The sequence below is a fragment of the Micropterus dolomieu genome, linkage group LG03 (genome assembly GCF_021292245.1).
Source record: "Micropterus dolomieu isolate WLL.071019.BEF.003 ecotype Adirondacks linkage group LG03, ASM2129224v1, whole genome shotgun sequence".
NCBI lineage: Eukaryota > Metazoa > Chordata > Actinopteri > Centrarchiformes > Centrarchidae > Micropterus > Micropterus dolomieu.
The window spans coordinates 31,677,574-31,692,045 of NC_060152.1; the positions used below are offsets into that span (position 1 = coordinate 31,677,574).

General features: G+C 41.3%; 1 protein-coding gene and 1 long non-coding RNA gene across 7 annotated transcripts in view; one reads left to right on the plus strand and one right to left on the minus strand.

Moving 5' to 3' along the window:
• The window catches only part of cdk14 (cyclin-dependent kinase 14), a 206,269-nt gene that overhangs the window by 39,366 nt on the left and 152,431 nt on the right, over positions 1–14,472 (minus strand). For 4 of the 5 annotated variants that reach the window (XM_046045396.1, XM_046045393.1, XM_046045391.1 and 1 more), the window contains one exon: positions 10,205–10,355. In XM_046045396.1, the coding sequence (XP_045901352.1) occupies positions 10,240–10,355 (116 nt within the window). In that variant the 3' untranslated portion in view covers positions 10,205–10,239. Of the gene's footprint in view, positions 1–3,802; positions 3,861–10,204; positions 10,356–14,472 lie in introns of those variants that run through there. The other variant, XM_046045392.1, reaches the window with a different exon arrangement.
• LOC123968558 overlaps positions 1–14,472 on the plus strand; it is a 33,707-nt gene that overhangs the window by 4,601 nt on the left and 14,634 nt on the right. The window contains exons 2-3 of one of the 2 annotated variants that reach the window (XR_006824484.1): positions 10,324–10,421; positions 11,118–11,429. This is a non-coding gene — a long non-coding RNA (uncharacterized LOC123968558). Of the gene's footprint in view, positions 1–10,323; positions 10,422–11,117; positions 11,430–14,472 lie in introns of those variants that run through there. The other variant, XR_006824483.1, reaches the window with a different exon arrangement.

Here is a 14,472-nt window from a genome sequence, read left to right on the forward strand (position 1 = left end):
GCTGAAGAAGAAGCACATCAAGGTTCTGGAGTGGCCTAGCCAGTCTCCAGACTTGAATCCAATTGAAAATCTTTGGAGGGAGCTTAAAATTTGAGTTGCCAGGCGACAACCTCGGAACCTGAATGATTTGGAGGCTGTCTGCAGGGAGGAGTGGGCCAACATCCCTGCCGAAATGTGCACAAACCTTGTCACCAACTATAAAAACCGTTTGACATCTGTGCTGGCCAATAATGGCTTTTCTACAAAATATTAACATGCTGTTTGTCCAGGGGGTCAAATACTTGTTTTTCCTCATCAGATGGTTATCAATTTTAATAAATTCATATGATGTGATTTTCTGGAATTTTCTTTGGGATTCTGTCTTTCACTGTTTCAATGTACATATGATTAAAATTATAGATCGTTGCATTCTTTGTAAGTGGGCAAACCTGCAAAATCAGCAAGGGGTCAAATACTTTTTTTCCCCCCACTGTATGAGTTGGCACAAAATATATTTGTGCTGTTTGTTAGAAAGCCTTTTTGCCAGTCCATAGCAAGCACATCACTTCATCTTTGAGGAAGGAATACCAAAAATATATAGCCTCAGATCTCAGGTTGCATTCTCAAATCTGGCAGTACCAGACAGGTTTAGTCATGTCGGGTATTAAAGGTGCGGGTACAGGCCAGGTTCGGGTTTCTGTTTAAAGCAGAAGTCTAATTGAGTAACATTTGAGACTTGTATCATCAGGAACACTCAAGGCGTTTAATGGAGGTCATCTGGCTTTGACAAAGCTGCCAGGAAAAATACAAACACAAAGTGGGTCACATCTCTGCAACGTGTTCAACAGTCCTATTGACAGCCCCCCAGAACTGAAGCTTGGAGGTATATTTCTGTAAAGTATGGTGCTTCCCTACTCTTCATCACTATCATAGCAGTCACTTTGGATAAGAAAATTGACTAAATACTGACAAAACAACTGAGCCTTTTTGCTCAGAAAATGTGTCACTGCGATCTAAGGTCGATGTTCAGAAGGAAGGGAGGACGCAACATACATACAACATACATTTGGACCATCCCTCCCTCCCCCTCTCTGTATCCATCTGAGCTCAACTCATTATCCCAGATTCCTTTAAATCACAGACTGACAAAGTTTAACTCATTAGCATAGTTTGTTTGACACTAATTCACTCAGCGGTGATGAGAGGCTCCAGATCTGCTGCTGTAGAGGAGCTGTTGGCTGCACCACATAAGAAGGAGCTGATTTTTCTTTTCCTTTTGGAGGAGCAAAAAAGGAAGGAGGTACATGTGCAATGCTCATTAGGGAGAGCCATATGGTGGAGGAAAGAGGAGGAGAGGGAGTAAAACCTATGAGATGGTGATGTGGAGTGAAAAAGTCCGCATCTCTTGGAAAACACCCTCCGTTGTTGAGATTTGTTTACAGCTGTTTGGAGGCATTTACCTCCCTGCTGTCATATCATTTTCTCCTCTTCTCTCAGTTTTCCTCAGAAGGGTAAACTTAAATGCATTTTTCGTTTCAACAAAGAGCAGAGAGGAACTGAGGGCTTTTCTCTATGTGCATCCGGCTGACTTTATGAATGAAGATTAAACCACTGGAAACATACAGAGAGAGATACCAATAATCTTCTTAATATTGCCATGCCAAACTTGTAATGAAGAGGGAAGGATGGAGGGATGGAGTTCTGAGAGGTTAAAAAAGGAGCGTATTATTGTGAGTAGTGGGGAGCTTATGATAATGGGAGTCATATCTCCTCCTACATGTCAGTCTGATGGCCTCTGCCAATCAACAACTTACAGAGGAAATCAATTCCTGCACCTCCCTGAGGACTCCTCCCTCCGTCCTCCTTCTCTTCAGTCCTTACCTCTTTTCTCCTCCTTTTGCCCTGTCTACTTTATGTTTTGTCCTTAACTTCTCTCACCTCTGCTCCATTCCTGGCTTCATCCTCTCTGGTACCCACTGAGACAATAACAATAACAAGTGGGAAAATTTGTACCCAGGGGGAGCCATGAGCCAACCACTATGCCACTCTCTCTTACCTTCTTTCTGTCCTGGTTAACTATGCCTCTCTTCTGACCCTCTGATATAGCATGCTTCATCACATCCAATCCCCTGACCCGTCAATAATATGTGCACAGAGAGTGAACATGGATCAATACCTTCTGTATTGGTTAAACACAAATAGTTACCACTATAGCTTCGTTTGACTAACTCAGATTGCACTACTTAGCTAGTAGCCTACTATTACAGTACCGCAGGCTCTACTGCTACTGCTGGTAGAAACAGAACTGCAGTGGCAGATGTAGGCTGCTATTAGTTGTACTTCTACTACTACCCGAACCTAACATGCATCAATTCATTTTCAAAAAATAAAAAATGGACCAGAGGATAATTAGACCCCAACAGGCTCCGATCCAGATAAAAACTGGCAGCAGCGTGATGCTCCAACAATTAACAAGGAGCCACGGTCAAAAACAGCAGCAACACACACTTCACATTTTATTCTCTCCATCTGCTTCAAACAACACATTTTTCTACAGCACATGATTAGAGCTGATAAAGAGTCTGGTCAGATCCACTCACGCATTACACTAACAAACCTGAGACTCTACCTGACCTGACTAAACATATAAACATAAAACATATACTTAGAAAATATGTTTGTAATGCGTGTCAAAGTGTCCTTGGGCAAGATACTGAACCCCGAATTACCCCTGGTGGCTGTTCCGCCAGTGTATGAGTGTGTGTGAATGTTAGTTTCCGTTTGAGCTCAGTGTATGAATGTGTGTGACTGGTGAATGCAGATGTAGTGTAAAAGCACTTTGAGTGGTCGAAAAGACTAGAAAGGCGCTATACAAGTATGGAGCATTTACATTTAAATTGTCTATTTCTCTTCCAAACTTACTCTACATGGGTAGACAGACACTATGTTATGTGAAACTACTCATTAAAATAAATTATGTTTTCAAAACAAAACCAAACAACTGCCATTGAAGAATAAAACTTACCGTATCAATGCAATATCTCACAATATTGACAGATGCACATACAACATAAATATAAATAAAACAACTCTAACAAATTCTGTAGATGAATGTGTAACACCTCGCGCTTTCACAATGCTTTTCCATGAGGATAAGATGAAATAAAAGCCCACATTACTGGAAGGCACTGAAGCTGTAAAGTTATAAGAGGCAGTGGGAGAGTAAAACCGGCTGATTTGACTGAAGGCTCTCCATTTCTCAAGGCTATGCCTCCGGTTATCCTTCCTTCCCCCATCTCCTATTTCCCCCCCTCTGGCTCACAGCGAGGATATACTTTAAATCACTTTGTCCTCTACCTAGAAAAACTTTCTGACAGGGCATTTTGAGACCCCACAAATCTATTCCTTCCTGTTAAAGAGCCAAAAATATTCTTTTCTGTCCTGCTGACTTTGTAAGTTTTGGGCATTGGTGGCTTTAGTAGAAAGACACCAGGGTAGGAACACAGCAGGGGACAAATAGTGCTTTTACCTTCAAGAGAAATGCTTGCACAGATGTGAAGGTTCCCTACATTTTATTCCCAAAAAAATGGTAGCATGGTCACTAGGATGATACCTTAGGCAATGAGTATGTGTGTCTGTGTCTGTGTGTATGTGCTTAGATAATAGCTGGCACCTCTACATTCTGGACACTGCCGTCTAGCTTTGCCTGCAGCTGCTATCTTCAAAGTGACACAGGGATGCTTCAGGGCCAGAGTGTCCTGTCACCGACCTGTGATGCCTGACTGCACAGACACACTGTAGAAAGGCTGCTGCTTTGTGTGAAGCCCAGCCACGAGACCAGCAGCAGCACAGAGAACAGCATGACATCAGCTCTGACGGCACTGTCCATACAAAAAATTTTGATTTGGAAAAAATGAAAGATGTTGTTTGTTGTATGGGAGTAATGCAGGCTAATCAGCAACAAGAGGCATCAGCAGCCTGACATGAATTAAAGAGACAGTCCTAACTAGATAAACAACAGCACTGGTCATTTCTTAACTATTTTCCTGGCATGTGATTTCTTGTGAACCTCTTAAAAAATTAAGCAGCGTTCTTATAATGCCACAGATACAAAATGTCTGACTTTAACACTGAAGGCTGGCTTTTGTGCGCCAATGTCCATCCAACAACACACCAGATAATAGTACTTAGAAATTATGTTTATATACAACAGCAAAAATGTTTAGAAGAAAACATAATGCTGACCAGATTATGTTTTCTGTTAACAAATGTTAATTTACATATCTGGCAAAAAGCAAAAATGTTTTTTATTCTTGAAATACAATAACAGCAGCTTGTAGTGACTACAGCATTATTCAACTTTTCTATGGTAATGCACAGGGTCGCTCAGCACTCGGTTAAGGTTAGAGACAGATCTTGGTCTGGTTTAAGTCCACAGTGACCTGAATCCTAACCTTAAGTACTTTTGTTGCTGAAAACTAACCACATACAGGACCCAGGATGCAATTATATTTTGTAGCAACAAAATATATTTCACACAAACCTGACCATTTACCTTTGAAAACATGAATTTTTATTTTTAGTCCGCCTGGTCTCAACCAACAATATCTGAATGTTTAGCCGCCACACGCTTCTCTGTGTTCACCAGGTGGTCTCTAACCGTGTCTGTCTGCTGTTTGCTGCTGGGCAGGTAGTGTACAGTGGGTTTATCAATGAGCTGAAAGATGCTAAAGGGCTCCGTAAAGCTGAGTGGAACTGCAGATACTGTGAGCATTCCCCGTGGGTTCATCACTAGAAGGGAGCGCTTTCACCTTACACATAGTCATTTGTTTCATTGTTTACAGCTTTATACTCTCACAAATTAAAAGATATGCTAAATCCATTATCAGAGTCCAGACAGAAAGACACCAGGGCAAAATGGCTAACACAAATATCCAAATATTAAATCTCAGTATAGACCTGTAACAATGCTTTAAGCCTCTGAAGATTTGCTTTCAAAATACAGCCGGCTAAATTCTTGTTTGGATTGAAGCACTGAGCTGTTGATTTTACCTCTTTCATGATGCTGTTTGCTCCCTGATTGAATCAATGTTTTATGCTTGGTTATGTATTCTGACTGTGAGCACACTGCGTCCAATTCTTCATGCACTCTAGCCTAGAGTACCAGTGAAGTGTGTTGAAGCTCAGAGACGGGGCAGCTGTCTCCCACTTGTTGTTGAGACTCGGAGTTGAACTGTGTGGTCACTGAGTGGATTGACGGGGGGAGCCATTGCCTACCCTCGGCACCAAGTTGCATCAGCTAATCTTGTGAATAATGCAGAATCATGAATAAACATAGATCAGTGCAGCGCAGCACTGTAAAGGAAAGGAGACCTGCCTTTTTTCCCCCCTTTCCTCCTTTCTTCTCTTCTCCACCCCTGCCTCCATTTTTTCATTCCACTCCTTCTATCTCTTTCTGGCTTTCTCTTTTCTCACCACAAAACGCTTTTTTTCCCCTTCCCTCCCTGCCAAAATCAAACACTCCCACTATTTCCCCCCATCCTCTGTCACTCTCTCTCCGTCCTTTTCTTTTCCTCTCAGGCCACAGCAGTGACAGACATTGTAGTGCTCTAGTGTTGCTGTGTCTCAGTGCGGGCGAGTCAGGCCCGGCCTTCACTCTCAGCTCAATAGCTGCCCGGGTTTCCTCAAAGGCAGCCATCCAGCCAGCACAAAGCCTGCCCACTGGGAATAGACCCACAAAAGAGAAAGGGGCTGCTCGCCTTCTTTGCTCTGCTCCGTCTGAAGCGGCCTGCCTCCACCACCTCCTATAAATAATACAACGCTGCCTCAACAAAAAGAAACTCTGCCCTGCTCCTGCAAGCCTCTGCTCCCATCTCTCTTTTATTCCCTTCTTCCCGCTTCCCCTGTTTCCCTTCTCCTCACCTCTTTTACCTCTGATTTTACTAAACCAGAAAACCAGGGCTTTAAAGAATAGGCTTATACACACTCAGAACAATTACATACAACAACGATGCACAGTGATTTCTTTGCGCTCATTATCCTTTTCTAACACCCACGCACAATGATATAAGTAGTGATAAAATACTTGTTTCTGATTGGCTGGCAGGTGTTTGTAAACGCTGTATTTGTATTTAAACATCTCAATTTTCTGAATCACTGCATTTGGTATCTTAAGCTGCAAGTAACCATAACAACACTTATGGTTAATGCTATTTTCGTTAGTAGTAAAACTGACCACTGGTTTAAACCAAGTACCAAAACCTAAAAACAGAATGCATTTTAGTAGGTGACCATGGTGTGAGGTATGAGTGATAATGGACCAAGAAGTGTTTTGATGCAAAAAAATGTGAATAACATTTTTTTTAATCAACTTAACAAGGTGACACTTTTAGGAATGTATCGCCACTGTTTTCACTGACAACTGTAGTGAAAATTCAGTTTTTTTTCTCCTTCGCTTTTCACTTGTTGTGGCTGAATTGCATGATTAATGTTTTGCATGATGGAAATCAAAGTAGCCAGCATTTTTGCAGGTTAGCTCTTAATTCTATGGACTAAAATTCTGCCTCTGCTGCTTCGACCATTCTCTTGTGAGTCCCCCAAAGTGCAACAAACCTTCCCTTATTTTAACCTGGTTCTTTTAGTTGCCTGTCAACACATGTAGTGCAGGATGCAGACCACAGTCTCTAGTTCTGCGCTTGGCTTTTCACAAACAGTTTTTTAAAAACCCAAAGGCAACGTTTCAACTGTTGCACAGTGATGTGACATTACTCATCAGCCTGCTATGTAATCATTTAATTGTTTCCATTGCTATTTATTTCATAGTATTTCTTACTTCCTTGCATATTAACCTCTTTGAAGGAAAACTAATAAACACAACAATACTATGCATTCAGTACAATTTTGTTGCTTTGTTTTTTCATTTAGCTGATCTAACTCATTGTAACTATAAATACTTGGTGGGAAATCCAGTTCAAATATGTGCATGAGTTATGTTTGTGGGAGCACATAAATGGTAGTGTGCATGTGTTGGTGTAATTTGTCAGTGTATTAATGTGAATGTGTGCACAAGGATTAGGCTGCTATCAGGGAAGCTCTCCCTGCCTGTCAGGCTTTAGGACGGGCCCGGACAAAGAGGCTGATTTCAATGTAAATGCAGCAGCTGAGAGGACACAGCTCTCTCAGTGGGGTGACTTCCACCCTCCACATGCACGCGCGCACACACACACACACACACACACACACACACACACACACACACACACACACCACCACACAGAAACACACACACACACACACACACACACACACACAGAAACACCATGAGCCTCCAGATCAGGATACACACACTCTTTATATATTCACAGGCAAAGTAAATACAGAGTGTTCAGCCTCTATCTACCCCAGGTAGATTTTGTAGAGGAAAGATGAAGAGATAAAATGCTGAAGATTCTCTCAGAAACTTGGAGATTATTTGTAGAGTTGGCGTGTCTGGTGTGTTTTTGCACCTGTCAGTAATTAGAAATATAATCTGGTCGGAGGCGCTGTGTTGTGGCCCTGTGCTGGCCCTCATGATCCCGAGTCCATCATTAGGCCAACCATTATCCCCATGCCTGGCCTCTGCACTCCTTATTACATGCAAATAGTGCAGCTTTATCTGAGGAGTGAATGAGACCCCGGTCTCTAAAGAATGGGACACCCTCCTCGCCCACTCAAAGCCATTCCTCCATCTATTACTGCATTCTCTGCTTCAATGCAGACAGCACAGATCTCATGGCGTCAGAGTTAAAAGGAAGACTTTGGTGGTTGGCTGGATGCAGATAAGTGTTAGGCAGAGAGTTGTCATATGACTGCTTGATGCACGAAAAGAGCTAATGATAAAATATGCACACGCTTTGCCGGCTGTACAATATAAATTTGTTTTCAAACATGTTAATATTTATGTTCTTTTTAGGGTTGAAAAACTTCATACTTGAATGACTTCAAATTTAATCGACCGATTTTATCAGGAAATTAGCTAATATAAAATAGTAAAGAAAAGGCTGTAGAGAAGGAAACAGAAAACCAGCAAAGGATAGTTATTAGATGCCAGCATATGTTTTAAGCAGAGATGCTCACAAGTCTTTGAGCTTTGAGTCAAGTCTCACGTCACTCGTGGTTATAATGAATGTTGTATCACCTGCTGTGTTAAATCCAGGCTGCTTAAAACACTGCATATTAGGGCTGAACAATTTGGGTAAAAAAATGTAATTGTGATTTTTCTGCCAGATATCGCGATTACGATTTGGATTTTTTGTTTTTTTTTGCTAAAGTTCATATTCAGTATTCACTGCCAGTCTATTATTGACGGAAGCTTCATTAAGCAGCACTGAGCAGATAAACCGGCATAGAGAATCCTGTCGATTTTCAAAATAAAACACCCGTTGCAGTCTCTCGATCATCATCAACAATAAACACAGTTAAAACAGACACACAAAAAAAACATAGTAGAAGCACAAAAATCAAGGACAACTGAACAAATAAGCAAAATCTGAACAAGTCGGCAAAATTATTAATTAATAACTTATTTTGAAATGCTTGATGTGGATATGTAATGGTAGCCAGCAGAGAGCAGAACGGAACGGGCTCACAGAGAGCCGTTATCTGTAGGTGAAGTACACAAAATGACAAATCAACAACACGTTAACAACGTGTAGGCCGCTGCCTGTGTCGGTTCGGCTGGCGCCATTATCCCACATTTTCCTCTAGTTTCGTTTGTTGTTGTAAAATGTACAAGGCCTGGGCCCGCTCTGATTGGTGAGTAGGACCATAACAGGAGAAGCATGGCGCTTGTGATTGGCTAGCAGGTCTGTCACACAAGAATGACAACGGAATGAATTTGTAACTGTGTGACTGTTTAAAACGGGTCAGATGCCCTGTATAATTAACCTACATTACGCCGTCTTCATGATTAGCTAATCATGTTCTTTAACATCGCAATTTCAATTTGAAATGGATTAATCCTTAAGTCCTACTGCATAGCTATAAGAAATATATATATATATATATATATATATATATGTTACAATGTTACAACTTATTAACTACTACAACAGCTTATAAACTACTGTAAGTCAACACATCCCCCAGACTCTCAAACCTGTAACGTTACATGATCAACAATAAACCTGTAACCTGTTTTTCACTGAGCATAACCATGTAATGTGCAATGCAATTATGACAGCTTATTAACACCTGTAAGTCAACACATCCAACACCTCCAGACTCTCAACGTTAAATAAAACTAACGTGATCAACAATAAACCTGTAACCTGCCAACATTAATAATTAACGTGATGGCAGCCAGCAGGATGTAAATAATTATGTTAAGACAATCTCGACTTTGGCAAGCAAACAAACGCTCATTCATCACCTACTGTAGGTCGTAGCTAAAGCAAGAAGCAAGCTAGCATTAGATGGCCAATGCTAAGCTACTGACTGTTTTTCATTTAGCGCTTCTTTGCACAACTGATACGTAGTATGTGTTACGTAGGTTGGTTATAGGTAATGCAGGGAGGGGAATAACAGCAAGCTCATCAGACATTTCCTAAAAATAAACACTGTTCACGAGTCCCGCACCTTAAGTCCGAGTCAAGTCAAGTCTTTTGAGGACAAGTTTCAATTTACTGTGCGTGCGACATAAGTGCGACTCGAGTCTCAAACTCGAGTCCCCATCTCGTATGTTAGTTTAAGTCTGACTATTTGGACATCATAAGCACTGAATTTCTGTGTCAAAACCACATTTTCCCCCCATTTTATTCACATATTTATACCACTGTAATGGTTAAAGCAGCCAAATATAGGTTAATCCACAACATTCTTCTTCTTTTTCAAGGTCAAACTGTAGATCAGTATGATACAAGGCCCACTTAGCATACACTACTTTGATGAAGGTAAGCTGTTTAATTTGAAAAACAGACGCCGACACAAAAACAGTCATTTACTGCCTAACTTCAGAATGAATGGCACTCTTGCTAAAGTTGCAGACATCTTCAGACCTTGAATTTCAAAAGAAAAAGAAGAGATTCTTTTTTGGGACCTGCAGTATCCATGTTCCATTGAACCAGTCTCGCCATTAAGATCCTTAAAGTTTCACCTACGCTCCTGTATGCTGTCATTTTTTGGCTGTGACTGTGCATGCTGCTGCATACTGTTTGTGTCTGCTTCTTGCATGGTAATGAGCACGTACCTGTCAGGCAGTCATGTGCAGGATGCTGCCTCAGGTCAGTGTTTGCTGCCAGAGGATGCCTTTCCATGACTGTTCCTTCGTGCACACACCTGTATGCTGTCCCCGCTCTCTGTCTGCAGCTTGACATTTGGTACGGTGAAGATAGAAGACACTGCAGGGGGAGAAGACGCAAGCGGATTAGAAGTATGTAGGCTGACAGGAAGAAGAACATTTCCAAGTGAGTTGTTAAAGATAGAGACGGTTATTAAAAAGTGAATATTTGAATATTTATTTGCAGAGAGTCTTTTAGGGTTTAAATTTTTTTGCCATGAGGAGAAGAATCTTCAATTTTAAATTGCTACATGTGACATGTGCTCATTTGCTTTTTAATTTTGGAACATTTAGATGATTGCTTTAAACTAACAAGACAGATCAGTACAGAAGGTCCTAGAGGCAGGAGGTGCTTCATTTGAGTTGAGACCGTGCCCTCACCGCCAACATGACACAAACATAGGAGCTAACTAGAGTTGCACATGAAGTTGCACAGAAAATACTCAGCAATGTAACCCTTCAGTGTGATTTTTTTATTATTATTATTTTTTTAAATGAAGGTAGTTTGTCGCATCAGTTTCTGTTATGTCCGGTATTAGCCCTTAGCCTATTAGCCAAAACCTGGGCCTTTCCTGAACTAATCCACAACCCTTTGCAGTTTTGCTAGTAGGCTCTTCCATGCATTTCTATTGTATTTTACAAACCAGAACATTTGAACAGGGTCTGAACATTTTTTTTCTCCAACAAGCATCCCTCATAGTTCTTTTAAAGGAAAGCTTTTTGGGATTTTCCCTTTCCTTTAGTTTTTTATATAGCATTTGTACATATAAAAGGTGTGCTAATTTACAAAATCCACACTAAAGGGAGTTATTCTGTCCTGCAGAAAATACTGTTCCCGAACTGCCTGAAACACCTAGTTTGTAGTTATCTACGTCACTGTGTCACACAGCACCACCAGCTAGATACATTTCCTCCAGCTAGGTGACCTTCCCGCCTACTGAAATCTAGGAAATCTACATCACAATCTGACCTTGATATGCGAAGATGTGGAAGGTACAAGCAAAGCACGCCAGTTTCCCTGTTGTTGGCTGCAAGAACCAACACAAAAGTCTTTATCTCCCCCCACCATCTGAGAAGGTCAAGACCCAGTGGATTAACTCTGTTTTTGATGGAAATATGATGGAAATGTCCCCACATAAACTGGAAACTGGAATTGTGTGTGCAATTTTACTCTAACTGTTTTATCAACAAAGGCCAGCGGTAACGGTACTCAAGGATGGATCACTGCTGTCTGTGACCCAACTTCAACCTTGCAAGCTGTAAGCTAGCCTGTTTAACTTGGAGTTAGCATGTTATGCTAATGTGGCTGGTGTGACAGGAGCTGAACAGTGTTTCAGACACAGGGTGATTAGAGGTGCTGCAGCAAGGACAGTATAGTAGAGTTTTGACTTGCCCAGCTTTTTCACTATGGCAGGGGTTCTCAAAGTTTGACACCATGTGTCCCCCTTCAGACAAAATCGCAAGAAATGTGCCCCCCTACAACTTGAGGTATATTTTTTTGTCTATATCTGTTTTTTGGCAAAGAGGTCATATTAATGAATACATGATTTTTGTTGGGAGCTGCACATGCGCAGTTCCTAGTTAAGGACCACTAGCCAATCAGAAGCAGAGTAGGGCGGGACTGTGAGAAGCTGGTACACAGGGCTTTGGTTCAGCTGAACATGTTCCCCTTACCAGCTTAGCAACATGGACTGGAGCAAGAGTTTCAGAATGGTGAGTTATTAAGCTGTAACCAAAGTATCTTTCATCCATCAAGTTTTAACTGAGCTCTGTCTCTACATCACAGTAACAACTTTATGTCCATTGACTGCCTGGAGGGTAGCTAGTGTTTGGAAGGGAGAGGAGAGGCAGCAGGCGGACGTCTTGTTACAGTACATTTCCATTTATTCATTTAGCTGACGCTTTTATCCAAAGCGACTTACCATTGCTATACATGTCAGAGGTCACACGCCTCTGGAGCAACGAGGGGTTAATTGTCTTGCTCAGGGACACATTGGTGGATGGGTCACAGTGGGGAATTGAACCCGGCTCTCTTACACCAAAGGCATTTGTCTTATCCACCATCACCACCCACTTAGTACCTTAACTTCCTTCATGAATTGTTTGTCAAGCCTGCTCGCTGCGTTGGCGAAGGGGGTCAAACTACAACATTTAACTAGCCATTCATTTTAAAACACCAGCATGCACTTGTTCCTTTCACCTCAAACAGTATCTTGACCCCACATCAGTATGCCTCAGAGTTTAAAATTTTTGGTGGCAAAGGCTTATGGGTAGTATATAATAATACTTACAGCAATGTTATATTTTCCGGGAGAGTCCTGTGTTTTTATGTTGATAGATATGAGGATATCATTAAAAGAAACATATGAAGCAGTAATTCAGTGAGAGGAAAATACTTCAATCCATGTAAATCTTCAGCTGTCCAGAGAGACTTCTTGCCCTACCAGACACCCACACTCTCACTGAAATCAAATTATAAATGTCACAATCCAATCCACACAGTAACAGCAACCCCAGGAGCTCTATTGTCTCAATAATTCTGTCATTGTCCCTGGTAATCTGTCTGGGTATTGTCTGAATAAATCCATAATACACATGACAATGGAGTGCACAGTTGGGCATAGAAAACATACTGTTCATCCCTGCAGGGATAACATGGGACATTTACTTGAAAGGTTCATCAATTTCTAAACCATCTTTGACATTTTTTCTTGGCCTGTTTATCTTTTATTCTGTTCGTTTCAGAGTACTGGTTAGGGTACTGGTAGCACTGGGGGTTTTGACTATAGAATAATACTTACTGGGCTGTTGGCTCCAGTCTTTACTGTTGGAAGAACACGATTATCATGTTGCAGTTTTAGCCAAATACTCACAACTGGAGCAATTATCTAGTTCTTTATCTCACACTCATTTCTCATTTGCATAATTTTGACACATCCGTCCCCCATAAAAGTGCAAGCGGCAAATATACACTCGTCTTCCACACACATGGAAAATACTTTGTGTTGATCCACTCCTGTCCTCATTTTATGAAGCTGTTTTAATTCATTCCCATTCTTTCCTCAGTGGCTCTGATGAGAAAAAAAAAAGAGAGAGATAAAGGGAGAATAGAGAGAAAGAGAGAGCGAGCATGACAAAAATCAAAATGAGCCATCTCTCTTCTCTCCCTCTCTTAGTGACCGCCGCTTTCCTGATTCTTTTCAGACATGACAACCTGCTGGGTGCTGATAACAGGATTAATAATGCTGAAAATCCTAATCAGGGGGGAATTAAAAATGGAATTCAACCATTAATATTACCACCATGTCAGTGGCAGCACACACGGGTCTGCTGAGCAGGCTTTTCCTATCACTAATGAAGAACAGCTTAAGGGATTGGTGATGTACGTATATGTAGCCTGTCAAATAATATGGATATGCAGTCATCTCTGACATGCTTTCATGCAATAACCCAATTCTGTTTGAAAATTGAAATATAGCCTAACTGTGAAGCTTTGGCTAAAGCCTCTGACTCAAAATACATATGGGAAATAAACAGTACTAATGAAAATCTGCTTCTAAAATGAAGATGTGTTGAAAGCTAAGATGCTGTGTGTTTCTGAGGTACTGTGTTTTCAGTGCTGGTTCTTTTATTTAAAGAGTGCTTCAGTGTGCTGTTGCTCTGGGCAAACAACAAGTCAGGAAGATAGAAAATCAAACTGAGCATGTTGCTGCGGCCAGCAGAGGTCCGACTGGGCTTACTCTCCCAACGGCATCCACATAATAAGACAGGCTTTCTTTGCATGAACAAAAACAACCCCAGGTCGCTGCTCGCCGCCTTCTTTGCAGAGAGCGAGAGAGAGACACTGAGACAGAGAGGAGGAGGATAGTGTATGATCCAGTGGAGCTGAGGGAGCTCAAAAAAGAGATAAAGAAAAACACAAAGGAGAGAGAGAGTCAAAGCTAGAGAGTGTCAGAGAGAGAGACAAAGGCAAGAGAGGCTAAGTTTCTGACTTTCAAGGTAACTATACTTTTAAGAAAGTAAAAATAGACCTTCTGCAAATTTGTAGATAAATGTAATTACCTGTTATGATTACCAGTTAGCTATTTAAAAAATTGCTATTTTTCTCTGCTGACTTGCAGTTTTTAAAATCACCTAAATTTATTGCACCATACCCCCCCCCCCCCCCCCCCCCCCCC